General features: G+C 46.7%; 1 protein-coding gene across 1 annotated transcript in view; it reads left to right on the top strand.

The window, feature by feature from the left end:
- The first annotated feature begins 927 nt into the window (after positions 1-927).
- pgd (phosphogluconate dehydrogenase) overlaps positions 928-26,612 on the top strand; it is a 31,197-nt gene continuing 5,512 nt past the window's right edge. The window contains exons 1-10 of the mRNA XM_048561068.1: positions 928-1,036; positions 9,371-9,446; positions 11,107-11,286; positions 11,829-11,894; positions 12,973-13,091; positions 15,538-15,607; positions 18,071-18,205; positions 18,856-19,045; positions 22,165-22,295; positions 25,990-26,123. Coding sequence (XP_048417025.1) covers positions 1,029-1,036; positions 9,371-9,446; positions 11,107-11,286; positions 11,829-11,894; positions 12,973-13,091; positions 15,538-15,607; positions 18,071-18,205; positions 18,856-19,045; positions 22,165-22,295; positions 25,990-26,123 — 1,109 coding nt within the window. The 5' untranslated portion in view covers positions 928-1,028. The remainder of the gene's footprint in view (positions 1,037-9,370; positions 9,447-11,106; positions 11,287-11,828; positions 11,895-12,972; positions 13,092-15,537; positions 15,608-18,070; positions 18,206-18,855; positions 19,046-22,164; positions 22,296-25,989; positions 26,124-26,612) is intronic.

The following is a 26,612-nucleotide window of genomic DNA, read 5'->3' as shown; positions in this document are numbered from 1 at the left end:
TCGAATTGTAACTCACTTGTCCTGATACACAACGCCCTCCTGACCCTCAAAAGTTTCGTGTAATGTTTCAGTTTGATGACCTTTCATAAGAGCATGACAAATCTGGCCCTGGCTGATCGCTACAGATTGACATCAAAGAGGCCTGCTCTCATTGGCTAGGAAAATCTGCCCTGTCCGTAACTGAACCAACAAACTAGACAGATGTTCCCTATTTCCTGCTCTTACTGTGGTACTGAGCAGTCCTCTGTGAAGGATGAGGTCAAAAGTCTTGCAAAGATGTGGGATTTCCCTTTAGGAATTGCAAGATTAATTTTTCACAATGTCATTTCCTCCTATCCATTCATAATCAATGGCCAGGGATAGACTGTGGGGGGAGTCTCCGCTGGTGAGTTCAGGCTGTCCGGAAGCACATTATTGGACCAGTTCTGAAGAAGGGTCACTAGACTCGAAACATTAACTCACTCTCGCTCTCTCTCCACCGATTCTGACAGCCCTGCTGAGTTTCTCCGGTTGTTTCTGCTTTTCTGTTTCAAGATTTCCACATTCGCAGTTTTTTTTTATTGCAGCACTGTGCTGGAGCCTGACTTCCCCCACCCATATGCCATGCACACACTCCCTCTCTGGTTGCTAAGCTCTGCCCCTGCTAAAGTGTTAAGTCATGTTGACTTGCAAAAAACTGATGCTAGCTGAAGCCCAGGCGAGTCACCCCACAAAATCAAGGGACTGAGTGAGGACAGGCTCGATCGGCTGTTCCTGGGACTGCCCGCTTCGGACAGCCCCAAGGCCCGGGGCTCTCGGTTTGCAGAGGGCAGTGATGGCCTGCTCCGAACCCCGGCTTGAAGATGAAGTCGCGTAGCTTCCGCGTGTCTGTGATTGATGGGCGTGTTGTCCAATCATAGCGCGTCTCCCCGTAGAACGCGGTGTATCAATCTCACAGCTGTCCAATAGAAGTGTTAGAGGGGCGGGATCTGAGTGCTGAAATGTAACAAACCCGCAGCAGCAAGTGCCCAGAGATTTGAGATTGCACCATGGCTGAGTGAGTATACCTCTCGGGGTGGGCAGGGATTGTCTCTACTGCATCGATTCTTGTAAAATAAGCATTATATTTAATGCTCTCAAATAATTTGTATCCATCAGCGGATTTCAAGCATTTTTCTTTCAGATTTCTGGCAGCACTTCACTCTTGTGTTGCTTTTTTTCAACGTTTTTAACATTTGGTTCCTTGGCTAAATTCGTACTGATTTCTTTCCCTAGGTGATTATATGCTTTTGAGTCCAGAGTTAGTTAAAGGGCTTGCTCACTTGAATCAGGACGATTTTCTCTTCCGTCTCTCTTTTTGAATATCTCGTTCCTTGATTGCTCTGTGGGCTTTCGAGCTGGCTGCCCTTTCCCAGGGGAGAGACGAGGATATTAACGATCTCCTAGGCCTCTCCCAGCTCTTGCACAAGCTGCTAGGAGGAGCGTTCCCTCACCAGACATTCTATCAGAGTGATGTGCTTTCAAGCTCCCTAGGATGCCGCTGGTTAACTGGGAGGGAGGGACAATAGTTACAAAGAGTGATTTGTGATCTTTGAGTTCCTTTGCTAAAGCAGTGACTTTTAGACGAAATAGAATAGTCTCTTTCCCTGATTTAAGGGTTTAAACCAAATGGCTTGGGGAGCTAGTGAAATGTAGTCATTAAATAAAAAGTGAAGAGAGAGACGTTACACAGGTTGGTGGAATGCCCTCGTTCAAGTAATAGAATTTTACATCTTTTCTGGAAAAATGGACTAAATATTTGAAATGGTGTAGGATACATTGGAGTGAGAACAGGGCCATGAGAATAGACTTATACAGCACAGAAACAGACCCTTCAGTCAGTGCTGAACACTATGCTGGTCCCAACTGCCTGGTCCTGGCCCATATTGCTGCAAATGTTTCCTGTTCATGTACTTACCAAGTGTCTTTTAAACGATGTGGATACTGGTACAATTACAACTTCTTGGGAGGTTCGTTCCACGTGCGAACCACCCTCTGTGTAAAAGAAAAACTTGCCCCTTGTGTCTTTTTTTAAATCTCTCTCCTCACACCTTAAAAATGTGTCCCTAGATTTGAAATCACCCATTCTAGTTAAAAGATAGCTCCTGTTAATCCTGTCAATGCCACTCATGATTTTATAAACCTCTATCAAGTCACCTCTTAACCTCCCAAGCTCCAGTGACAAAGTCCCAGCCCATCCAGCCTTTCTTTATAACTCAAACCCTCCATACCCAGCAACATCCTGGTTAAGAGATAGCAAAGACTGCAGATGCTGGAGTCAGAGATAAAACAGTGTGGAGCCGGATGAACACAGCAGGCCAGGCAGCATCAGAGAAGCAGGAACGCCGACATTTTGGGCCGAGACCCTTCTTCAGAAAATTTTCTCCAAAAGTTATCTCTAACATCCTGGTTAATCTGTCCTGAACCCTCTCCAGTTTAATAGTTTCTTTGGAAAGAGACACAAAGGGTTGGGCAACCTTTAGTGCTGTTAATGCCCCTAGATCTGCTGCCTTCACCTTTCTGTTGACAGGAGTCCCGTGTGTGGGAAGTGCTAATATTTAGCAGTGTAGAAGGAAGCCAACCAACCAGTCAATACTTTCCTTGTTTCCCTTTCCCCGACCCTGTCAAGCTATTGACCAGTGAAATCGGCTGTTTCTGACATCATTGAATTGTCCTTGAAGTTTTGGAAAAGTTTTTTGGAGTTTTTCCTGGCCACCTATGAGCCAAGAGAGGAACTCTCTATTTTCTCCTCCTTAATAGAAGCCTTGTGTCCCTGATTTCCTTCAGGGGTTGGAGGTGGGGGAGAGGACTGGGAGGGTCATTGCTTGCAACCTCTGTAGGGAGGTGATGGCCTAGTGGTATTGTTGTTGGGTTAATAATCCAGGGACCCAGGTAATGTTCTGATGACCTGCATTTGAATCCCATCTTGGCAGCTGTTGGAACTAGAATTCTATGAAAATCTGAAATTAAGACCTTAACAATGACCACGTTGATGATTGTGAGGGAAGCCCATCTGCTTCAGTAATGCCTTTTAAGGCAGGAATTCCACTGTCCTACCTGGTCTGGTCTACATGTCACTGCAGACCCACAGCAATGCAGTTGCCTCTTTACTGGTTTCTGGGCAATTAGGGCTTGGTAGGTTCAAGCCAGTGAAGCCCACGCTGTGTGATTTATTTTTAAAGAAAGCATTTCACAACAATTTGCTTGAAAGACAGGAAACTCAAGTGGCTGTTGTGATAACAAAAACAAAGTTGCTGGAAAAGCTCAGCAGGCCTGGCAGCATCTGTGAAGGACAAAACAGAATTAACGTTTCGGGTCCAGTGACAGTTCTGAGGAAGGGTCACCGGACCCAAAACATTAACTCTGTTTTTCAAACAAATTCCAAATGTAATTGCTATTTTGGCTTCCGCTCTGTGTGGCAGTGAATGGAACATCTCTTGAAATTTGGTGCGGCCAAGCAGTCTAAAGTGTTGAATTTAAGCTCCCGATCCTATGTAGGGGTCATGTGGAGCAGTGATAGTGACCCTATCTCTGGGGCAACAGATCAGACCTAACAACCATGTCCAATCGGGTTGATTGGAATAACTGACGAGGAATTTGTTAATATCCTGAACTTTTCCTTGGAGTATTTGGGCACATGGATGTGTTGTAATTATAGGGTGGTTAAAGCCCCCCCCCCCCCCCCCCTCCTCCATGTAATAACATCTCTGAACAGGTTGATTAGAAAATATGTATAGAATATCTCTCTTTTAAAGTGAATAAAAGTCAGTTTTAAAAGGTTAACCAATTACATAGAGTCTGAGCAATCCACAGAACTCATTGCTAATATTCATTTGTAAATTGAGCAGTTGGTTGTGTCTTTCAGTGAAGACTGTGAGCTATTTGTTTTTTGTTGGAAAATGAGACAGTAACAATAATAAAGAAAACAGTGTCCGTAAATCTGAGATAATGGGAACTGCAGATGCTGGAGAATTCCAAGATAATAAAATGTGAGGCTGGATGAACACAGCAGGCCAAGCAGCATCTCAGGAGCACAAAAGCTGACGTTTCGGGCCTAGACCCTTCATCAGAGAGGGGGATGGGGGGAGGGAACTGGAATAAATAGGGAGAGAGGGGGAGGTGGACCGAAGGTGGAGAGAAAAGAAGATAGGTGGAGAGGAGAGTATAGGTGGGGAGGTAGGGAGGAGATGGGTCAGTCCAGGGAAGACGGACAGGTCAAGGAGGTGGGATGAGGTTAGTAGGTAGCGGGGGGTGCGGCTTGGGGTGGGAGGAAGGGATGGGTGAGAGGAAGAACCGGTTAGGGAGGCAGAGACAGGTTGGACTGGTTTTGGGATGCAGTGGGCGGGGGGGGAAGAGCTGGGCTGGTTGTGTGGTGCAGTGGGGGGAGGGGACGAACTGGGCTGGTTTAGGGATGCAGTAGGGGAAGGGGAGATTTTGAAACTGGTGAAGTCCACATTGATACCATTAGGCTGCAGGGTTCCCAGGCGGAATATGAGTTGCTGTTCCTACAACCTTCGGGTGGCATCATTGTGGCACTGCAGGAGGCCCATGACGGACATGTCATCTAGAGAATGGGAGGGGGAGTGGAAATGGTTTGCGACTGGGAGGTGCAGTTGTTTGTTGCGAACTGAGCGGAGGTGTTCTGCAAAGCGGTCTCCAAGCCTCCGCTTGGTTTCCCCAATGTAGAGGAAGCCACACCGGGTACAGTGGATGCAGTTTACCACATTGGCAGACGTGCAGGTGAACCTCTGCTTAATGTGGAATGTCATCTTGGGGCCTGGGATAGGGGTGAGGGAGGAGGTGTGGGGGCAAGTGTAGCATTTCCTGCGGTTGCAGGGGAAGGTGCCGAGTGTGGTGGGGTTGGAGGGCAGTGTGGAGCGAACAAGGGAGTCACGGAGAGAGTGGTCTCTCCGGAAAGCAGACAGGGGTGAGGATGGAAAAATGTCTTGGGTGGTGGGGTCGGATTGTAAATGGCGGAAGTGTCGGAGGATGATGCGTTGTATCCGGAGGTTGGTAGGGTGGTGTGTGAGAACGAGGGGGATCCATTTTGGGCGGTTGTGGCGAGGGCGGGGTGTGAGGGATGTGTTGCGGGAAATACGGGCGACGTGGTCAAGGGCGTTCTCAATCACTGTGGGGGGAAAGTTGCGGTCCTTGAAGAACTTGGACATCTGGGATGTGCGGGAGTAGAATGTCTTATCGTGGGAGCAGATGCGGCGGAGGCGGAGGAATTGGGAATGGGGATGGAATTTTTTGGCAGGATGTGGGGTGGGAGGAGGTGTATTCTAGGTATCTGTGGGAATCGGTGGGCTTGAAATGGACATCAGTTACAAGCTGGTTGCCTGAGATGGAGACTGAGAGGTCCAGGAAGGTGAGGGGTGTGCTGGAGATGGCCCAGGTGAACTGAAGGTTGGGGTGGAAGGTGTTGGTGAAGTGGATGAACTGTTCGAGCTCCTCTGGGGAGCAAGAGGCGGCGCCGATACAGTCATCAATGTACCGGAGGAAGAGGTGGGGTTTGGGGCCTCTCAGTCTCCATCTCAGGCAACCAGCTTGTAACTGATGCCCATTTCAAGCCCACCGACTCCCACAGCTACCTAGGATACACCTCCTCCCACCCCACATCCTGCAAAAATTCCATCCCCTATTCCCAATTCCTCCGCCTCCGCCACATCTGCTCCCACGATAAGACATTCCACTCTCGCACATCCCAGATGTCCAAGTTCTTCAAGGACCGCAACTTTCCCCCCACAGTGATCAAGAACGCCCTTGACCGCGTCTCCCGTATTTCCCACAACACATCCCTCACACCCCGCCCCCGCCACAACCGCCCAAAGAGGATCCCCCTCGTTCTCACGTACCACCCTACCAACCTCCGGATACAACGCATCATCCTCCGACACCTCCGCCATTTACAATCCGACCCCACCACCCAAGACATTTTTTCATCCTCACCCCTGTCTGCTTTCCGAAGAGACCACTCTCTCCGTGACTCCCTTGTTCGCTCCACACTGCCCTCCAACCCCACCACACCCGGCACCTTCCCCTGCAACCGCAGGAAATGCTACACTTGCCCCCACACCTCCTCCCTCACCCCTATCCCAGGCCCCAAGATGACATTCCACATTAAGCAGAGGTTCACCTGCACATCTGCCAATGTGGTATACTGCATCCACTGTACCCGGTGTGGCTTCCTCTACATTGGGGAAACCAAGCGGAGGCTTGGAGACCGCTTTGCAGAACACCTCCGCTCAGTTCGCAACAAACAACTGCACCTCCCAGTCGCAAACCATTTCCACTCCCCCTCCCATTCTCTAGATGACATGTCCGTCATGGGCCTCCTGCAGTGCCACAATGATGCCACCCGAAGGTCGCAGGAACAGCAACTCATATTCCGCCTGGGAACCCTGCAGCCTAATGGTATCAATGTGGACTTCACCAGTTTCAAAATCTCCCCTTCCCCCACCGCATCCCAAAACCAGCCCAGTTCGTCCCCTCCCCCCACTGCACCACACAACCAGCCCAGCTCTTCCCCCCCCCCCCCCCCACCCACTGCATCCCAAAACCAGTTCAACCTGTCTCTGCCTCCCTAACCGGTTCTTCCTCTCACCCATCCCTTCCTCCCACCCCAAGCCGCACCCCCATCTACCTACTAACCTCATCCCACCTCCTTTGACCTGTCCGTCTTCCCTGGACTCACCTATCCCCTCCCTACCTCCCCACCTATACTCTCTCCACCTATCTTCTTTAATCTCCATCTTCGGTCCGCCTCCCCCTCTCTCCCTATTTATTTCAGTTCCCTCTCCCCATCCCCCTCTCTGATGAAGGGTCTACGCCCGAAACGTCAGCTTTTGTGCTCCTGAGATGCTGCTTGGCCTGCTGTGTTCATCCAGCCTCACATTTTATTATCTTGGAAGTGTCCATAAATCTTTTGGGTCTCAATCTGCCTGCAGGCTGGATAAAAGCTGTTTGTTTTGTCTGGTTCAGGTTGAGAGTTAGATACTTTGTTGGTGTGTGGATTGATTGATGTATTTGTAAAATCTCTTAGTGAAATATTTCTGGATCTTATGTAAATTATTCATCACTTTTAGATATAGTTTATTCTTTGCCATGATCAATACTTCATATCAATACTTCACATTAATCTTCTTTAAAACAAGAAGCTCTACAGTACAGCTACCTTTCGAAATTTAACTTTGTGAAAGGCACCAACAAGTGAAATTATACAGTCTAAACAGGCATTGGATATAAACAACACAAATATGAAATACTGCTGGAAATATGAAATTAAAACCAAAAATGCCTTTTGTAAAAGTCAACAGATTAGTTTTGAGCATTTCTCATAAACCTTTCCGCACTGTCCGATGACGACTGTGACTTTAATAAATTACACTCAGTTTCAAACTTGTTCTTGTGCCTACGATAAAATACGATGGACCAAATGGCTGGCTCTGTCTTTATAATGCTGCTCCTTTTTTAACTGCAGCATCTCAGTTGCTGATGGGCAGGATATCAAAGAGCGAATATCGTTTGGATTTGAATTGACTGCCCAGTGCCCTTGTGGTTTGGATTATATATTTGCTCTTGAACTGTACATGGTACTGCTTTTGCAGAAAGTTGGAAAACATTTGGTTCCTCCTTCTGTAGGTGGGATGGAATCGGGAAGTACCAGGTTGTAACTTTGCTGAATGACTAGAGAGTTATTGCCACATTCTGATAGCACCATGTTTAAAGTTTAAATGCTGCTTTGCAATATTGTTTTTCAGGCTTTGCAATACATGATAAGTTGAAAATAGAATTATCCTCCAATTAGAGGAAGTTGTGCAAACAGGGAAATTAACATGGTTAATAATATTGAAATAGTGTCCTAACCAAACCATGCCTGAGGATAATGCAATGTAGTTACACAAGAATGTGTCGGCAATCCTTGAGCTGGAAAGAATTTGTGCATCCAAGACTCAAACACTTTATTGCATTTTTATTTTACAATGAGCTTTTTCCACCCCTTTTATTTTCTGCATAACCGTGAGGATATTGGGTGATTCTGAGTATTCAATGCGTTGCCCAGTTTATCGTAAGATGGAGAGAGAGAGTGGACTGAGTCACTACTAAATTGTTGAACTTGCTGTAGAGTGCGTGGTTTCCAGAGAAGGGGCATCACAGCCAAGATCATCACTGTCCTTACTGTCTTTAATCGTAGAATCATAGTATTCCTACAGTGTGGAAAGGGCCGTTCAGCCCATCTAGTCTGCACTGACTCTGAAGAGCATCCCACCCAAACCCACACCCCTATCCTAGCCTTGTAACCCTCATTTCCCATAGCTAACCCACCTAGCCTGCAGGTTCCCAGATACTCTAGGCAATTTAGCATGGCCAATCCACCCTAACCTGCACATCTTCTGGACTGTGGGAGGAAACAGGAGGAGCTGGAGGGAACCCACGCAGACGCGGGTAGAGCATGCAAACTCCGCACAGACTGATCTTTAAAGTACGTAGAGCCACACGGCACAGAAACAGACCCTTCAGTCCAATTTGCCTCTGCCCACCAGGTTTTCCAAATTATTTCAAAATGGTAAACATATCCTTCTTTATCATCAACTCCTTCCCACCAGGATCAAAGGAGCGGCTAGAATCATCAGCAAGAGCATGTGCGATGTAGGGCACGTTATACTCAAAGAAAATCGAATTTGCTGCTTCTCCCCTTCAGTGAGTTTTCCTGGAGCAGCTGCTTTTAGTTTCTATACATGTCCGTTTCAGAGCCTGAAACCTGATGATCTGTTGACTGGGAGTCCTGCTGAGTTGCACGTTAACCCACTGGATCAATGGGGAGCCTTTTGTAAAGGTTTGATTGTAGCCTTGTACAAGGATAATGGTAATTTCCATGACTGGGAAGGCGCACAGATTCTATTGTGGGTTCTGAATCTGACCCCTATGAGATTTTTTTTCTTGCATCTGCTGCTCCTGCAATTCTTCTGATTTTCGGGTGTTAATCTAGTAGGGGGTCCCTACGGGGTGAATGTGGAAAGGATGTTTGGGATATCCTAGAACTAGGAGGCCACTGTTTTTTTAAAAACAAGGTGTTGCCCTCTCAGACAGAACTGACGACGATTATTTTCTCGATTACGTCTTGTGTCTTTGGAGCTGTCTTCCTTGAATGGCAATGATAACTAGAATCTTTCCAACCAGAGATAAAAGTTGAAGGGTTATCGGGAGCTGACGGGATGGTGGCGTAATCAAATCGGCCATGATCTTATTGAATGGGGCAGAATCAAGGGGCTGAATGGCCTGCGCCTAATTTGCGTGTTTGTACATTAAGCAATATTAAGAAAGCTAAGTTTGTTTCTGTCTTTCCCACCAGAGCTGATATTGCACTGATTGGATTGGCTGTGATGGGCCAAAACCTGATCTTAAACATGAATGATCATGGTTTTGTGGTAAGTATAACCTAAACAATAATTCTTAGTTTGCCGTGGATGGCATCTGGCCTATTCCCCCTAGTGCCTGCTGCATTTGCTGAAACAATTGTGACTGTACTTCAAGTGGTATTCATTAAATGGGGCATGGAGTCATGCATCCCATGGTCTTGATGAGGGGCTGTAAGACTGAAAGTTGCCTCATTTTCCTGCTCCTACCTTTTCCATCCATATCTGTGTTGCCTAACCAGCTGAACATGGCTGGGAGGGAGGTCACTGATAACCAGCAGGTAAGTGGGCTGTGCTAATTCTGCGTGTGTTTGGTGTTGGGCTGTAATTGATCTCCCCTGTGCTGTCTCCCTAACGGACAAATGGATAATTGTCAATTAATAATTATCAATTTGTCTGCAATCTTCCTAAGGTTCGAAAGACTCTGCTTTGTTTCCTTATGTTTTTAAGCTAATAATGTGATTGTCTGGTTGAATTTCTTCGCTTGCAGAAGTGAGGGGAATTGAGCTCAATAAGGGGCAGCACAGTGGCTCAGCGGTTAGCACTGCTGCCTCACAGCATCAGGGACCCACATTCAATTCCACCCTTGGGCAACTGTCTACACATTCTCCCTGTGTCTGCGTGGGTTTCCTCCGGGTGCTCCGGTTTCCTCCCACAGACCGAAGGTGTGCAGGTTAGGGTGGATTAGCCATGCTAAATTACCCATGGTGTCTGGGGATGTGCAGGCTAGGTGGATTAGCCATGTGGGAATAGGATAGAGTAGGAGTGTGCGTCTGGGTGGGATGCTGTTCAGAGAGTTAATGTAGACTGAATGGTCTACTTTGACACTGTAGGGTTTCTATAATTCTATGAAGAAACCAATACGCAGAAAGCTGGAGAAACTCAGAGGGTCTGGCACCATCTGTGTAGAGAGAAACGGGGTTAATGTTTCAAGTCAGTATGTCTCTCTTCCCAAATTTCAGCTGCGCACTTGTAATGCCAAAGTATACAAGGCTATAAGCCAAGTGGGTTTAGAACCATAAGGTGCTTGTTGCTGACTGGCACAAACTTGATGGGCCAAAGCTCCTTTTTCTGACGGTAGACCTATTATGATTCTGGCAGCATTAAGTGGGAAGAGAAACAGTTAACGTTTTGAGTCCATTACAACCTTGGAGTCAGACCGGATTTGGTGTTAATTCCTCTCTCTACAGATGCTCCCACTCCTGCTGAGTTTCACCAGCATTTTCTGTTTGTTTCAGATCCCCAGCCTCTGCAGCATTTTGCCTTTTATTGGGCTCAATTAAGAATGTTGAGTAGGTTTTACTCCGTGCTGAGAGGATTGAACCTTGTTAAAATAGAAGTGAAACACTGCCCATGCTAGAAACAAAATCAATGCCGAGCATGCTGGAGGGAATGTGGAGGGGGAAGTAATTAATGTTTTGTGTTGGGAGGGCTTCTATGAGGTCTGACGTTGGAGAAGTCCAGCGATACTGAGCTGGAGCCGATGTCTGGTTGGCGATAATATCGAGGCCTGTTGACCCGGACATCACCACATTTTTCTCTCTCTCATCCCACAACTGCTTCCCCCCCAGGTTCCTGCAAAACTGTGTGACAGCAACGTAGGTTACTCTGTGTGTATGATCTGTGGTGCTGCAGAGTCTGATCGAGAACCGACTTGTCGTTCATGCTGCAGGTCTGCGCCTTCAACAGGACTGTTTCCAAAGTGGACAGCTTCTTGGAGAATGAGGCTAAAGGGACCAAAGTTTTTGGTGCCCACAGTCTGGAGGAGATGGTCTGCAAGTTGAAAACCCCTCGGCGCATTGTTCTCCTGGTCAAGGCTGGCCAGGCTGTCGATGATTTCATCCAGAAACTGGTACGTTGCTGGTGGGCATGGGTGACTGAAGTTTCTGCTGCAAACACAGGAGTGGAGAAAATGATACGCCGTGACATTTTACAGGAAGTGTGTGTGTATGTATGACACAGAGTGGGTAACTTTCATCTTGTACAGAAAGATACTCCCCTTTTCTCCTGCTTGGCTCATCCCTGTTTGAGGGATTCCCTTTCCCAGGCTATGGCCCCGGAGGTGTAAGTGGTCCGTTTTGTTGTCTTCTGAAAGTTCAGGTGCAAACTTACAGCTCCATGTCGACTTTAGCAGAAACAAACATGTTTCTGAATGAGTAATCCACGACGCAGGTTCAAATTTCACCCCAGCAGTTGGTGGAATTTTAAATTCAATTCATTAATCTGGAATAAAATACTAGATTCATTAGTTATTGTGAAATAACAGAACTATTTAAAATCCCCCCTGGTTCACTAATCAGAAGGAAGTGGGCAGCAGACATTGGCCTTGCTAAAAGACACCATAAAGAAGACTGAATAACACAATTGATCTGTTTTTCTATCTCTTCTAATCAGGTTCCACTGTTGGAAAAAGGTGACATCATTATTGATGGTGGGAACTCCGAATACAGAGACACAACGGTTAGTATCACAATGCTGCACGACAGTGATTCTGTTTAATATAGGACTCTCTTATCATGTTCAATTATAGAGTGCAGCCTTGGGCAGAGAGTAACTATCATGCATGTGAGATTAGTCCAGTGGATGAAAACGTAATTCAGGTCTTGCCTTCAGTCTCTGTTGAAAGTTCCTGACCCCTTTGTGAAATTCATAGATAGTAGGAACTGCAGATGCTGGAGAATCTGCGATAACAAGGTGTAGAGCTGGATGCACACAGCAGGCCAAGCAGCATCAGAGGAGCAGGAAGGCTGACGTTTCAGGCCTGGACCCTCCTTCAGAAATTCGTGTGCCTCTGGTCAAGGCATTGCCTTAAGAAACGAGCCAGGGAGTGGCTGCCTATTTTTAGTTGAAACCGGCTCAATGCAGGCAGTCAGAGCATATAGATACAAAGATTATTAATGTATCCAGCACCCATTGCACATTCTCTCTGGCAACACCGCTACCAGTCAGAGTCCACTTTCCAGCCAGTCAGCACTGTCTTCGTGTACAGTATAAAATGTTGTTTTCCTCCTTTATGTTTGGTATTCTTGCAAATTGTCCTGATGAGTGCAAAATGTAAAAGTGTTAAAAATGTGTTTTTGGATAATACTCGAGCATTTAACGTTTCAGTTGAGAGCAATCCCGGGGTCCATTACCACATGAGAAAAGTTTAAAAGATAACCTGTACAATTTTTTTTTCAACTTGTAGGTTTTTTTTAGATTTTTGTGTATAGTTTTGTGAGCTCTTATTACTTTTTTAAATAAACTTCCTGGAGCTCACAAGCTGTACCATTGTTGTGTGGAGGATTTCAATTAACATGTGAATGTCTTTGCAGATTAACTGTGACATTGCCTGAAATACATTTATGCAAGACATCATGGGAATGTCAATAACTACACTTTGTGTCATTTGCTTTAAAATCCCAGAAGCTTCAAAGTTTTGACAATTATGCTGTTCCTTTACTTCACTTATTAGCAAAAGGTAATTGTGTTTGTATTTGACTCACTGAGGATATGTGAACAATGTGCCTTTAACTTCCTTCTCCCTCCCGCTCTACAGAGGAGATGCAAAGAACTGAAAGCCAAGGGTCTGCTGTTTGTTGGGAGTGGGGTTAGTGGTGGAGAAGATGGAGCACGATATGGACCCTCTCTAATGCCTGGTGGCCACAAAGAAGCTTGGTATGCCCACAGTACGGTTAACCTGATCACTGCAGCGAATCCTACTCTTTTAAGTTTTTTGTTAATTCGTGCAAATGGTATTTCTGAAGTGCTGCTGGTGTTTGTGGAAATGAGAGCTTGTTAGGAAATTGGGGCAAATTCTGTTTGGAGTTGGGCCACAACCTTTTATTTCCTTTATTCATTCATGGGACGAGAGCTTCACTGGCCAGGTAGCATTTATTGACCATCCCCAATTGCCCAGAGGCAACCGCACTGTGGGTCTGGAATCACACGTAGGCCCAGACCAGGTGAGGGTGGCAGTTTCCGTTAGTGACCCAGATGGGTTTTCCTAAAAATCCAACAATGGATTCATGATCATCATTAGATTCTTTTATTCCAGATATTTATTGAATTCAAATTCCACCATCTGTAGTGGCGTGATTCGAACCCAGGTCCTCGGAATGTTATCAGAGTCTCTGGATTAACAGTTCAGCGATAATACCACTAGGCCATCGCCTGTCCCAACTGGAGGACTGTGTGCAAGTAATTGCTTTAGACAGAGAGTGCAGAAAAGATTTACTAGAATGCTGCCAGGACTGAAGATTTGTAATTACGAAGAGAAATCAGAGAAGTTGAGATGGATTCAAAAGGCTGAGCGGTGACATGATTGAGAGATTTAAAGAGAGACGGGAGGAACCTGTCTCCCTTGGCAGAGATTTCAAAAACTAGGGGTCAGAGAGCCATGCAAAGTGACAAAAGGATTAGAGGAGACACTGAGGCTGGTGGGTGTCTGGAATACGCTGCCTGAGCTGGTGGTGGAGGCAGAGACCCTAAACTCATCAAAACAGAATGTACCTGGATCTGCACCTTGAGTGCTGTAAACTGCAGGGCTGTGGGCTGTGTGAAGGAAAATGAGATTAGAAAGGACTTCCGAATGTCTTTGAGTCAGATTGGATAAGATGGGCCAAATGGTCCCTTTCTGTGCTGTGTCATGTCTACTGTTCTAGGGTGGCACGGTAGCTCAGTGGTTAGCACTGCTGCCTCAAAGCACCAGGGACCTGGGTTTGATTCCAGTCTCTGGTGACTGTGTGGAGTTTGCACATTCTCCCTGTGTCTCTGTGGGTTTCCTCCACAGTCCAAAGATGTGCAGGTTAGGGTGGATTGGCCATGGGAAATGCCAGGTTACAGGGGGAGGGATGGGTCTGGGTAGGATGCTCTTCAGAGAGGCACTGTGAACTTGATGGGCCGAATGGCCTGCGTTCACACTGTAGGGATTGTGATTCCATGAAACTTCCAGTTTTCCCCAATTTCTCTGGAAATACTGTGTCTGAGAAGCTGCTTCTATGGAAAAGACCTCCTTTCCCACTCCCTCATAGGTCATGGAGAGGGGACGGTACCACCAGCCAGTCCCCTTTTGGCATCCTCAGGGTTGATCGTTTGCTGGAGCAGGAGAGAAAATGGCCAGCACAGATTTGGAAAGAAGTGTCTTTTGCCCACAGATGAGACCCGATGCCCTTTTACAGTCACAGCATCTGTCCCCTGGTTTCGCACTGTCTGTGAAAACCTGTTTCCCTTCTGGGAGTTCTGAAAGTTAGTCTGTCGTTGGATTGCCCCAAACTGAGAGTTGCGATGCTCTGGCAGGCGTGTGCACTGTCTCTGTAACGCTGCAGGGGGTGCCACTGAGTGCATGCTGGGGATGGCACCCTGCTAACCTGGCTTGATGACCGGGTTGGCTGAGGTGAAATTGCGAGAGTTGGGATTTTGCACTCATCAGGACGATTTGTAAGAACTCCAGGGACAGACTAGAAGAAGAAATTGAACACATCACGGAACCTTTGTTGGTTCGTAACAAATAAACTTCAAAATAAGTGGCTCAGTGTTTAGCACTGCTGCCTCACAGCGCCAGGGGCCCAGGTTCGATTCCAGCCTCAGTCGACTGTCTGTGTGGAGTTTGCACATTCTCCCCGTGTCTGCGTGGGTTTCCTCCGGGTGCTCCGGTTTCCTCCCACAGTCCAAAGATGTGCAGGCTAGGTGGACTGGCCATGCTAAATTGCCCGTAGTGTTCAGGGGTGTGTAGTTTATGTGGGTAGTAGGGGGATGGACCTGGGTGGGATGCTGTGAGGGTCAGTGTGGGGTTGTTGGCCGATGGGCCTGTTTCCACACTGTGAGGATTCTGTGTAAATGACTACCCTTTATCAAGTGATTGGATTTGTGTGCTACATTATTCTGATTGTTACTACCTCTTTATGTCGCTACACCAAAGCATTGTTTTATATTAATGTGTAATGTTTAACCCGCTGACAATGTCCCTCTTTTGTAAGAGGGATGTTGACTGTTTTGTTGTTTCAGATAGTTTCCCTGGTGATTTTTGGTTGAATTGTTTTGAGTCTGACATTTAGCTGCGTGATGCAGTGAGGTGTGAACAGATGAGTTTGGTTTACTTTGTGTTTCCATCTTCCTTGTACAGGCCGCATATCAAGCCCATTTTCCAGAGCATTGCTGCCAAGGTTGGAACGGGTGAGGCCTGTTGTGACTGGGTGAGTGTCCGTTCAGAAATCGGTGTTTGGTAGCAAAGGCCTTCAAGCAAATTGTTGAGAAAAGGCACGTTTTATCAAAAGCTTCTTGCACTCACCAGAAGGTCCTTGGACGAGGAGGTTGAGGGGTGGGTTAGCATGTTTGATGACACAAAGGTTGGAGGTGCCGTTGATAGTATTGAGGGCTATTGCAGGCTTCAGCGAGACATTGGCAGAATGCACAGCTGGGCTGAGAAATGGCAGATGGAGTTCAACCTGGATAAATGCAAAGTGATGCATTTTGGAAGGTCGAACTTAAATGCTGAATATAGGATTAAAGGCAGGATTCTCGGTAGTGTGGAGGAACAGCGGGATCTTGGTGTTCAAGTGCATAGCTCCCTCAAAGTTGCCACCCAGGTGGATAAGGTTGTTAAGAAAGCATACGATGTTTTGGCTTTCATTAACAGGGGAATCGAGTTTAAGAGCCATGAGGTTCTGCTGCAGCTCTAAAAAACCCTGGTGAGACCACACTTGGAATACTGTGTCCAGTTCTGGTCGCCCTATTATAGGAAAGATGTGGAGGCTTTGGTGAGGGTGCAAAGGAGGTTTACCAGGATGCTGCCTGGACTGGAGGGCTTGTCTTACGAGGAGAGGTTGACTGAGCTCGGACTTTTCTCTCTAGAGAGAAGGAGGAAGAGAGGTGACCTGATCGAGGTGTACAAAGTAATGAGAGGCATGGATAGAGTCGATAGCCAAAGACTTTTCCCCGGGGCAGGATTGACTGCCACGAGGGGTCATAGTTTTAAGGTGTTAGGAGGAAGGTATAGAGGAGACGTCAGAGGGAGGTTCTTCACCCAGGGAGTTGTGAGCACAAGGAATAGTTTGCCAGTGGTAGTCATGGAAGCGGAGTCATTAGTGACATTTAAGCCATTGCTGGACATGCACATGGACAGCAGTGAATTGAGGGGAATGTAGGTTAGGTTATTTTATTTTTTGGATTAGGATTATTCCACGGCACAACATCGTGGGCCGAAGGGCCTGTACTGTGCTGTACTTTTCTAAATTCTATGTTCTATAAGACCTACCAATGTGACAGGAAATGACATCCCCACTGAGAGGGGAGAGTGGCTGTCAGGTGGAATCTGACTTGGCAGAGTTAATTCCATAAAGAAAGCACCTGTTGGGTAATGACTGACCATTAACTTCCGGGATGCTATAAACCAGGTAGATTGACTTTTATTGGTCAAAGAATAGTCCTGAGGAGTGAACCAGAGAACAACTGTTTCCTGTTTTTGTTGCATTGAAGCAGATGCATGTCATTTCTCTCTGAAGGAGAGGGCCTTGTGTTTAGTAAAGATAGAGAATAGGGGTAGGAGGAGGCTATTCGGCCCTTTGAGCCTGTTCCACCATTCATTACTGTCATGGCTGATAATGCAACTCCATCCAAACACGCAAGTCCCCCACACTGAGAGCCCGACTGGCAGTCTTAAAATGTAAACAAAATTTGGCAGTATAATGCTTTCTCTCCGTTTTTGCACAATATCCTTGAGCTGAGCACTCAACCAGTTATTGTACAAGATAAAATTGTAAATGCTGGATGTTTGGTGTCTGGAAGAGTAGTGTTTCGGATTTGGAAGTGCCTGATTCGAATATCAGTCAAGAGTTCTCATTCTTACTGATCTTTGGTACATTTTTATTGAATGTGTTATCATAGCTAGGACACTGAAATAGAACTGGATTTGTAATAACGCTGTATCATTTATTAAAGCCTTAGATGTTGAGAAATATTTGACTTATTTTAAAAAGATGCGGACATTGACGAGCATTTTATTGCCCGTCGCTGGTTGCCCCTTGAGAAGGTGGGTGTGATCCTCCTTTTTGAACCGCAGCAGCCCCTGTGCTGTGGGTAGATGCACGGTGCCCCAAGGGAGGGAATGTACTTACAGTATCAAAATACCAACTTGTGTCATTTTCACTGTCGGGTGGAAGCTTCGATAGAACCTGTGCAATTCGCTATCCCAGGAGTGAGGGGGGGTTGCTGGACACTGATTAGATTTGAGGAGGAGGTTGACAGGTTTATAATTTAATAATGGATTATGGAGAGTGAGCAGGAGAGTGGGATTGAGGCTGAGGTGAAATCACCCGTGATCATTTTAAATGGCAGAGCAGTCGTGAGGGGCTGGAAGGCCTACTCCTGCGACTGGATCTTATGGAACATAATAATACTGTAAATTTTTTACCATCCTAGTTTCTTCACTGCTGCAGCGTAGGAATGAGAGATCCAAGCGCTGAATCATTTTAAAGTTTGACACCGAGGGAGCTCATGCTGTGCTCACTGTTTTATATTTTTGAATGAGTCTTGGATTGTGGTTTTTGCTTGCTCGGTTTTGCGTTAACCGTGTGGTTCCATCTCGTCACGTCAGAATGCTAACCTGTAGCTTTGCGAAACCCAGGTTGAAGTTCTGTGATCTCTGTTTTACCCCTCAGGTAGGTGACGAAGGGGCAGGTCACTTTGTGAAGATGGTGCACAATGGCATCGAGTACGGGGACATGCAATTGATCTGCGAGGCCTATCAGCTGATGAAGGATATTCTCCAAATGGACCATGACGAAATGGCCAAGGTTAGCACAGTCTGCTTGCAAATGTACATCTGATCCAGAAAGAGTCAAAACGAGAAACAACTGTGGATGCTGGAGATCAGAAATAGCTGGAGCAGCTCATCAGGTCTGGCAGCATCTGTGGAGAGGGAAGCAGTCAACATTTCGAGTCCAGTGACTCCCCTCCAAACTCTTTTCCTGAAGAAGAGTCAACCCGGACTCTGTGTTAATTCTGTTTCTCTCCCCATAGATGCTGCCAGACTTGCTGAGTTTCTCCAGCAATTCCTGTTTCGGATTAATTAAATAGTCACTTAGTTCACACCCCTCTGGATGTCATGTGTACCTCCCAGAATCTGGAGCACTTGGATTTTCTTTGAATGTTCAAATTTAGTCATCCCTCTGCCATCCAGATAAAAGCTGATTTCTGACCCAGCGTTATTCCAAGTAAATCCATTTCGATGTGAAATATCCATTTCCTCTTGAATGTTCACAAGGATGGAAAATGGCATTTCTTGCCTACTTTTAGCTGGTTCAAGTACTTTTAATTTAAAAATCTTTTTTTTTTTCGCCATGGCATTTTAGAGATTCACTTATGGAATTGTGTAGGTGGGTATGGAGCAGATTCCTGATTTTTCTTTTCAGTAAAATCTGCACATTGTTTTATTCCACGTCAGGTATTTGAGGAGTGGAACAAGACAGAACTCGATTCATTCCTGATTGAGATCACAGCGAACATCCTTAAATTTCGGGATCCCAATGGGAAGCCACTGCTGCCCCAGATCAAAGACTCTGCAGGCCAGAAGGGCACGGGGAAGTGGACAGCTATTTCCTCACTGGAATTCGGAGTGCCAGTCACCCTTATTGGTAAGGAGAGTAGCTTTGAACATTCCCACTTTCGCCAAGATATGGCACTGATAACTAAATTTGTGCGACACCAGAGGAAAAAATGCACACCATGTCCAAGCTTTTCATCTTGCGTTCATCAGGACACATGCAAGAATACCAGGTTTCGAAGGCAATACCGATTTATACCACATGAGAAGTGGTACGTTTTTAAAGTAACTTTTCTCTGATGCTTTTTCTTGACCACATCTTAACCTATCAAAGTTTGCTTGGTGGTCATTCACACCTTCTTTCTCATTGAGTATAAGTTGTGTTTCCTCGAGATTTGGTATTCTTGCACTTGTCCTGATGATTGCAAGATGAAAGGTTTTTGCTTTGTCTCTCTTCAGCAGTATACCAGTGTGGTGTCAGCGAGCTACGTACCAGGTTTTTATTGGGAATCTGGTTGTTCAGGATTAAATGTGAACAATCTGCAAAGTAAACTTTGCAACCTTTTAGGGCTGAAGACTAACAACCTGTAAATGCACAGCCTGCCCACATTCTCAGCCTTGCTGTTCAGAGCAATCCCACGTTTGATCTGTTATTGTGCTGAGCCTGGAGGGAATGGGCATGGAGAGCTTCAGTTGCCTGTGGGTCTAAATCCGGCCATGGAAGATTGTAAAATTATATTCAATAAAGAATCTGGAATAAAGTTGAATGACGACCGTGATTCCATTGGTTTTACCTGACAATTGACCATCTGATTCATTAATGTCCTTTAGGGAACTGCCATCCTTACCTGGTCTGGCCTCCAGACCCACAGCAAATGGTTACTACCCTCTTGGCAATTAGGGATGGGTGATAGATACTGGGGGAGACAGTAATGCCCACATCCCATGGATGAATAAATAGCTTTACGCCAATGATGAACTTCTCTAGGGTGAGAGGTGCAGCAACCAATTGGTGCACAGCAAGCTCCCACTAACCAGAGTGATGAAAGTGAGCAGCTTGTCCAGTGATGCTGGTCAGTGGGTCGACGTTGGCGGATCTGATCCCTCTGCCTGACAGCAGACAGGACTCCAGTTACATTTGAAAGAGCCCTTCTGACAGTGCAGCTCTCCCTCAGCACACCACCGGAGTGTCTCCCCTGTCCCTGAGCACAAACCCTGAGGAATGTGGGGCTTGACTGCACACCCTCCTAAACCAGAGGCAGGTAGTGACAAATGCTCAGACCCTGCCTGAAGTAAAGTGTGAAGATAATATTGATTTGAATGGAATTACAGGATTGTTATGATGCAAGAGAGGCTATTCAGCCCATTGTATTTGTATCTGTACTGTCTCGTTAAATGAGTATCGTTATCTCATGCCATTCTCCAGTTTTCTCCCCACGTCCCTGCACATCATTTTTATGCAAATTATCTTCCAGACCCCTCTTGAATAGATCTGCGTCCACCACAATTTCCAGGCCGTGTATTCCAGACCATAGCTGCCTGCTGTGTGATAAGATTTTTCTCATTTCACACCTCCTTCTTTTGCACACCGTTTCAAATGTACGCTGTGTTATTCTTGATGCTTTTACAGGCAACACCGGCCTCTTCCTATCTGTTCTGTGTGCGGCCGCTCATACTTTTGAAAACCGTGATCAGATCTCCTCACAGCCACCTTCTGTCCAAGGAGAGCAGCCCCAGCTTCTTTCGTCAGTCATTATCGCTGAAAATCTCTCATTCCTGGAGCCATCTGCTCTTTCTCTCTTCCCCCCACCCCATGCCCCCTCCTGTAATGTGGCACCAAGAACTGTATTACCCCAAAACAAATAATGCAGCTCGTAGAATTAACTCTGACCTCTGCAGATTAGAAGGCAGCTTAAGCAAATGGGAAGAGAAACTCGTTGTCATTGTAGAAAACAGAAGTAGTGACTCAGAATTTCTTCCACAAAAAGACTCGAGAGCAGCAGCAATATTGTGAATCTCTCTCCTTCCTTCATTTTGAGTTGGCAAATCGCTGAATTTTGGTTGCCCCTGAATTTTACAAATTAAATGGTGCTGCCTGGAGGCTGCAATCCTCCGTCCATATGTGATTGTCATGGTGGCCCGGGGATTGACATCCAGGGGTGTGGGGTGACGTGGCTGTCACTGGCCTGGCCAGCATTTATTGTTCATCCTGAATTGCTGGACAGGCAGAGGTGGTGAGCTGCTTTCTTTCGTCCATTCCACAATAACTACATCTGGGAAAGGGGCCATCTGAAAGTAGCAGCATAGCTCTTGGGGATGGAGTGGTGTCTGAGGGGCCTGGGAGGGTAGTTGTGGGGGTGTGGGGGGCCTGTGTCTGGGATGCCCTGCCTTGGAGGGTAGTTGGGTGGGGGGAGGAGATGGGGGTGGTGGTGGGGGGAGGTGCCTGTGTCTGGGCTGCCCTGCATGGGAGGGTAGTTGGGGGGGTGTGGAGATGGGGTGCCTGTGTCTGGGACCCCTGCCTGGGAGGGTGGTTGGGGGGAGGTGGGGGCATGTGTCTGGGATGCCCTGCCTGGGAGGGTGGTTGCTGGGGGTGGGGGCGGGGGGTGGGGAGCTGTGTCTGGGATGCCCTGTCTGGGAGGGTAGTTGAGAGTGGGGGGGGGCGGGGTGTGTGGGGTCCTGTCTGGGATGCCCTGCCCAGGAGGGTAGTGGGTGGGGGGGGGGGGTGGTGCGTGGAGTTCTGGTACCTATTTTTAAAGGGGATAAAAGAGGCAAGATGTAAAGATGTAAAAGGATTTGTAAGGCTACTGCCTGAATAGAGAGGTTATAATCTGTCAGGGAATACTGGGCACCATGCGCCTGTTCTTTTATAGAAAGACTAGCTTGAGAGGGGACTTGCTAGAAGCCTCTAATATGATGAAGGGTCAAGATGGAAGGTTGTAGAGAATATTCCCCAATTTACGGGGCTCAGAATCCAGAGGGGAATTCAGCATAACTGTTTACGCAAGGAAAATTTGCAGCCTCCAATCGAGTGCTAATTCGGGTAGAATGCGTAGATGTTTGAAGGGGTGACACGTGCAAAAGAGGAATAGACGATGCACTGACAGAGCTCAAACGACGAGGGGGTGGGTTTGTAGGGAGGGGTCACCATGAGCCTGGGTTTGGATGGGCTGTCGACTTGGGTTGTAATCTGAATGATCTCGATGTTTTCAGGTGAGGCCGTGTTTGCGAGGTGCCTGTCCTCTCTGAAAGACGAACGGTTAACAGCTGCCAAACAACTGTCAGGACCTAAAGAACCGAAGTTCTCGGGGGACAGAAAGACATTCCTGGAAGATATACGCCAGGTGGGATTGCTGGAGGATTGTTTGGGAGCTCTGTTTTGTTTCTGCGACATATGCTGTGTTTCAGTAGCTGTTTTTGATCGAGAATGTTGATGTTTAATCTTTGAGTTGTCATTGTCTACAGGTTTAGCACCAGAGGACTGGAGGATTGCAAATGTTGTGCCCTTGTTCAAGAAGGGCAGTCGGGATGACCCAGGCAATTATAGACCTGTAAGCCTTAGGTCTGTTGTAGGAAAAGTTTTGGAAAGGATTATAAGAGATAGGATTTATAGTCATCTATCAAGCAACAATTTGATTGGAGATAGTCAGCATGGATTCGACAAGGACAACTCACAAACTTCATTGAGTTTTTTGAGAAGGTGACCAAGCATGTGGATGAGGGTAGGGCAGTTGACATGGTGTACATGGACTTCAGAAAAACCTTTGATAAGGTTCCACATGGTAGGCTATTGGAGAAAATACAGAGGCATGGGATTGAGGGAGATTTAGCAGTTTGGATTAGAAACTGGCTCTCTGTAAGAAGGCAACGAGTGGTGTATTGATGGAAAATATTCAGCCTGGAGTCCGGTTACCAGTGGTGTGCCTCCAGGATCTGTTTTGGGACCACTGCTGTTTGTATTTTTATAAATGACTTGGATGCAGGCATAGGTGGAGGGGTTAGTAAGTTTGCAGATGACACTAAAGTCGGTGGAGTGGTGGACAGTGTGGAAGAATGTTGCAGCTTGCAGGGAGACTTGGATAAACTGCAGAATTGGGTCAAAAGGTGGCAAATGGAGTTTAATACGGATAAATGTGAGGTGATTCACTTTTGGAGGAATAATAGGAAGGCAGAATACTGGGTCAATGGAAAGATTCTTGGTAGTGTGGATGTGCAGAGGGACCTTGGTGTCCAAGTCCCTGAAAGTTGCCACCCAGGTTGATAGTGCTGTTAAGTAGGCTTACGGTGTGTTAGGTTTTATTGGTTGTGGGGCTTGAGTTCTGGAGCTGTGATGTCATGCTGCAACTGTACAAAATGCTAGTGCGGCCTCATTTGGAATATTGTGTACAGTTCTGCTCACCCCATTACAGTAAGGATGTGGAAGCATTGGAAAAGGTGCAGAGGAGATTTACCAAAATGTTGCCTGGTCTGGAGCGAAGGCCCTATGAAGAAAGGCTGAGAGACTTGTGTCTGTTTCATTTAAGAGGGGATTTAATAGAGACATACAAGATGATCAGAGGATTAGACAGGGTGGACAGTGAGAGACTTTTTCCGAGGATGATGACGTCAGCTTGTACAAGGGGACATAGCTGCAAATTGAGGGGTGATAGATTTAAGACAGATGTCAGAGGCAGGTTCTTTACTCAGAGTGGTAAGGGCGTGGAACCCCCTGCCTGCCAATGTAGCTAACTCAGCCACATTAGGGGCATTTAAACAGTCCTTGGATAAGCATATGGATAATGATGGGATAGTGTAGGGGGAGGGGCTTAGATTAGTTCACAGGTCGGCGCAACATCGAGGGCCGAAGGGCCTGTTCTGCGCTGTATTGTTCTATATTCTATGTTCTGTGTTAATGCTGGGCATGAGCTTTAAGCACGTTAACTTGTGAGCAGCTTCTGTAAGAATGCAGGTCTGTTTCTGGGGCAGTTACTGTGAAAGCTGCCTCTTTTTTTCTTTGGTAAGTGACTGACCCTCTTTGAGGGTCAAGCTGCTTCCTGTTTAAGGCCCTCTGGTGTGGTACTGTTAAGGGTTAATAAATGCCCTGAGCCTTAGACATGAGGAATTGGAATCGGGCAGAGATCATGCTCCAGGTCGCCGTGGTAACCTGCTGGACTGGGATGACCAGAGTTGCCAGGCGCTGGGCTTTGCTGTGAGTCCCTGTGTGGTGGAATAGCCTGCTGTTGCCCACAAATAAGTGGGCAGTTTGATCAGAATGGCAGGAGATGACAGGAAGATCTCCAAGATTCGAGAGAGGAAGGTGCACTGCAGGAGGAAATGTGGGAAAAACGAATAATTAACCAAATCTTTTAGCAGCTGGGCTGGCTTTACCGAAAAAAAAAAAAAAAGTGGTTAATTTGAAGTATTTTAAATCAACATGTTGAGAGATGCTATGACACCAGTCTGGAGAAGATGGAACTTGAACCTGGGCCTCCTGGTGCCAACGAGCCATAACAGCCCTCCCACAAGTATTTCTTGGAATCCCTACAGTGTGGGAAGAGGCCCTTTGGCCCAACAAGTCCACACCAACCCTCAGAGTGTCCCACCCACTGCCGTCCCCTGCAACCAACCTAATCTACATGCCCCTGAACGCCACAGGCAATTTCCCGTGGCCAGTCCACCTGGCCTGCACGTGTTTTGGACTGTGGGAGGAAACTGGAGCACCCGGACGAAACCCACATGCTTACTTAGTGCCATTTTTTTCTTGTCCAATCAAAGTCGACTGATCTGGTTTGACTTTAAACAAACGCTTCTCTCTTAATTGTACTAGAGATAGCAGGAACAGCAGATGCTGGAGCACCTAAGAAAACAAGGTGTACAGCTGGATAAACAGAGATTTCTGAAGAAGGGTCTAGGCCCGAAATGTCAGCTTTCCTGCTCCTCTGCTGCTTGGCCTGCTGTGTTCACCCAGCTCCACACCTTGTTGTCTCAGTTAATTGTCATTGGTCATTCATAGCAACCTCCCCACCCACCAGCATCTACTTGCCAACCAAGCCTGTCCTCTGTCCTCATTTGTTACATTTCCTTGTTTAGTTATTTATACTCACTTGTGGAATGTGGGCATCGCTGGCTGGGCCGGTATTTCTTGCCTATCACTAGTTGCCCCTCTAGAAGGTGGGGGTGAGCTGCCTTCTTGAACCGCTGCAGTCCATGTGCTGTAGGTGGACCCACGATGCCCTGAGGGAGGAAATTCACGGATTTTCACCCAGAGACAGACAGTGAAGAAATGGCAATATGTTTCCAAGCCAGGATGGTGAGTGGCTTAGAGGGGAACTCACATGGGAGCACCACTCCCTGCATCTGCTGCCCTTTAAATTGTTGTTCCTTTTGAAAGTTGACATTCTAGAGATCCTGTCCTGTCGAGAAAAATCTTCAACAATGGGACCCTCCTTCTTTCCAACTGTGCTCAAGATCTTTAGGTTTTTTTTCATAAAATGTGTTGAATTTTGAGGATTTACTCTGATTCTCTGTAATACAGCCCTCTGGTTGCGATCACTGTCTGTTAGTGATCTTCAGTGTTAGCAGGAGAATGTGCAAGGTGGGACGGCTCATGGAAAACGGCACAGCTGTTTCTGATTTCAGACGTGGAATCAATTAAAATCGTGTCAGATCCTAACTTTTGGATGTGTTCAAGGTGCCCCGGATTCAATATCTGAAGGTGGATCAATAATCTGTTTCCTTCTCTATACCACTGTGTGCAGTAATCGGTTCAAATCACGTCAAGTGAAAGGGGATAGGTGTGTGTGTGTGTGTGCGTGCCTCTGTAAGATGTTTGTTGGAATAGTCTGATGAAATCCACGTGCAGGTTGACCATGTTTACCCCAACCTCGCGTGTCATTGTACAGCAAAGGGCAGTAGCCGCTTTATAACGTAATGGCCTGCAGTTTTGTATCTAATGGAAAGACAGAAGTGCAGGGGAATCTCAGCAGTTTGGGGCAGCACCTGTGGGGAGAGAAGCGAAGTTCATGTTTCGCTTCTTTGGAATGTGTTCTCGTCTTGTAGGCTCTCTACGCTTCGAAGATTATCTCCTACGCCCAGGGATTCATGCTCTTGAGACAAGCGGCCAAGGAGTTTAACTGGTCTCTGAATTACGGTGGAATCGCACTGATGTGGAGAGGAGGCTGTATTATCAGGAGGTGAGAAACACCCTTTGTATGTGCATTTGTATAGTGCCTAAAGATGATATAAGGCCCCAAGGTGCCATCAAGTCAAGTTCCAGACTGGGAAGCATTGGAGATTTGAAAAAAGGGAAATGGGAGCCTTGTGAGGATGATAAATTTTAGTGAGCATCAAAGAAGAGTCATTTTAAAGGAGGAAATTTAAGTTGTGCAATTGTGCAAATTACCTGCTGAATGAGAAGTGTAGTTACTGTGTAGAGTATTTAAACCTTATTTATAAACCTAGAGGAAAGGGTGGAGTTCCCCTCAACATGAAATGCTGGGATTGGAGGCATCATTTTTAAACTTCCGAGGGCCATGGCTTTCAAATGAAGTTTGAAACTTGAGCAGCACAGTAGCTCATTGGTTAGCACTGCAGCCTCACAGCGCCAGGGACCCGGGTTCAACTCCAGCCTCGGGCGACTGTGTGCGTGAAGTTTGCACATTCTCCCCGAGTCTGCGTGGGTT

The sequence above is a fragment of the Stegostoma tigrinum genome, chromosome 28, assembly GCF_030684315.1.
Source record: "Stegostoma tigrinum isolate sSteTig4 chromosome 28, sSteTig4.hap1, whole genome shotgun sequence".
Lineage (NCBI taxonomy): Eukaryota > Metazoa > Chordata > Chondrichthyes > Orectolobiformes > Stegostomatidae > Stegostoma > Stegostoma tigrinum.
Note: the sequence above shows the minus strand (reverse complement) of the source record. Positions and strands in the feature narration are given on the sequence as shown.